Below are 1738 nucleotides of genomic sequence, written 5' to 3'. Positions count from 1 at the left end.
GAGATGCCATTTGGGTCCTTCTCCCCCATGTGCATGCAGGTAGCCCGTTTCGCAGCTTTCCGACATTTAAGTAGCACAAGCCGCGAGATAGCCTGTGTAGAGGAACGCCCTAGAGTTCATGGTGTGGGGATGGCTGCTGTGACTACACTTATTGTACGGTTCGGTAGTTGATTTGTTGAGCGCCTTCTCCACCATTGACATATTTGGTGCTGTCGGACCATCCCTCATGTATCCCTGTGTGCAATCGGACTCTCGATATTCGCATGAAGGCACATGCACGCTAGCTGCAGAATTACGAGGTTTCGCAGGCGAGTGTTTTACACATACCCCATCATATAAGTACAGATGTTCCTCCATTCCTAGCGCGTAAGTACTGCACCAAGTTATACCATCACCGAGGACGACGTGCTTTTGGTACTCAATGTAAGCGCAGTGGCCGCCGGCCTTGCTTTGATTAAAGCTATCATGAATTTCCGTTTTTAACTTTCAATGATTAGTTGTTATGATTTTAAATAATAAAAGTGTCATCTAAGATCCCCAGGATGCAATTTTCTGATTTCCGATATGCAAAATTGTCGCCTGGGTAAACGGGTTCAATCGCCCCACGCAGCGTCATCAGTATAGCATGAAAACCCTTTCCTTTTCTGACTATTTTGTAAAACAATAAATTTCACACGATGCGAAGTGAAACGAGCGCATATGATGCAGATGTCGATTTGCACCATGCTGCGGCAGGAGAGCCGCAGCAGCCCGTCGCGCTTGAGCTGAGGGGCGTTGACACCGAAATGGAGGATGTGACTGAGTATCTCAGCACAACCTCCGACACTTTTAGCTATTGTGAGAACGTACCGGAAGAGCTGGCACACGAGGTGGATAAGATCCGGGGCCCCCTCTTTGGGGGCCCCACTACTGAGCGGTCGTCGCTCATCTAGTGCCCGTCACTACAAAATGTACCAGATGTGGGTTTCCCAAACAGTAAGAAGAGAAAAACGGATATTTAATGAGGCCCTGTTTATAAAATCTAGGCCATTAGTTACCAATTACCTAGCGCCAGCACGCCTCTGGGGCCCGTGTGCTGCGCGCAACCGGGACGCGTGCCCCGGCGGGCACGCGTCCCAAGGGCGCCGTGGGCTCCCGAGACAGTCAGATATTCTAGATCGGCCTTTTTAGTCTAACCGAACTCCTCTTGGGCTGAAATTTGGGAAAGTTGGCAGAGTCTAGGCTTGGGAGTTAGTGTGCACCTAATTGGGCTACGGAAACGGGTAAGTAGCCCTTGTGGTACAGCGCTAAACACACACGGCCCCACACCCCCCTAAACCCTAAACCCTAAAAAACCCTAAAACCCTAAAAGACCCTAAACCCTAATTTTTCTACAAATTTCAATTAAAATGCTAACGAATCAAATATACTTTTCTAGGGTTTACATTGTAAATATATTCAGCTATGCTGTATAAACCCTAAACCCTAAACCCTAAACATCATTCGTGAGGGTTTAGATATAAAAACGCAAGAAACCCTAGACATTTAAGATATAAAAAGGTAAGAAACCCTAAACAAATTACATTTATCTTATTTTATCTATTTACTTATTTTATTTATTTATTGTATTTGTTTTGTCTATTTTATTCATTTATATATTATTTATGTATGTTATTTATTTTGTCTTATTACTCCGTGTCTTGTATAGTCCTATTTACCTAAGAAAAAGGCATACAAGTTACAAACATATATATATATT

General features: G+C 44.3%; 1 protein-coding gene across 1 annotated transcript; it reads left to right on the top strand.

Annotated features, from left to right (window-relative positions):
* Positions 1-677: 677 nt before the first annotated feature.
* EMWEY_00055950 (hypothetical protein, conserved) lies at positions 678-932 on the top strand (the record flags this gene model as incomplete). Its single annotated transcript, XM_013477773.1, has 1 exon — positions 678-932. The coding sequence occupies one exon, from the start codon at positions 678-680 to the stop codon at positions 930-932; it is 255 nt and encodes an 84-aa protein (XP_013333227.1).
* Between the last annotated feature and the right edge of the window lie 806 nt (positions 933-1738).

The sequence above is a fragment of the Eimeria maxima genome, genomic scaffold, assembly GCF_000499605.1.
Source record: "Eimeria maxima Weybridge genomic scaffold, Emw_scaff1850, whole genome shotgun sequence".
Taxonomy (NCBI): domain Eukaryota; phylum Apicomplexa; class Conoidasida; order Eucoccidiorida; family Eimeriidae; genus Eimeria; species Eimeria maxima.
The sequence above is the reverse complement of the archived record's forward strand: the minus strand, read 5'-3'. Positions and strand labels throughout refer to the sequence as shown.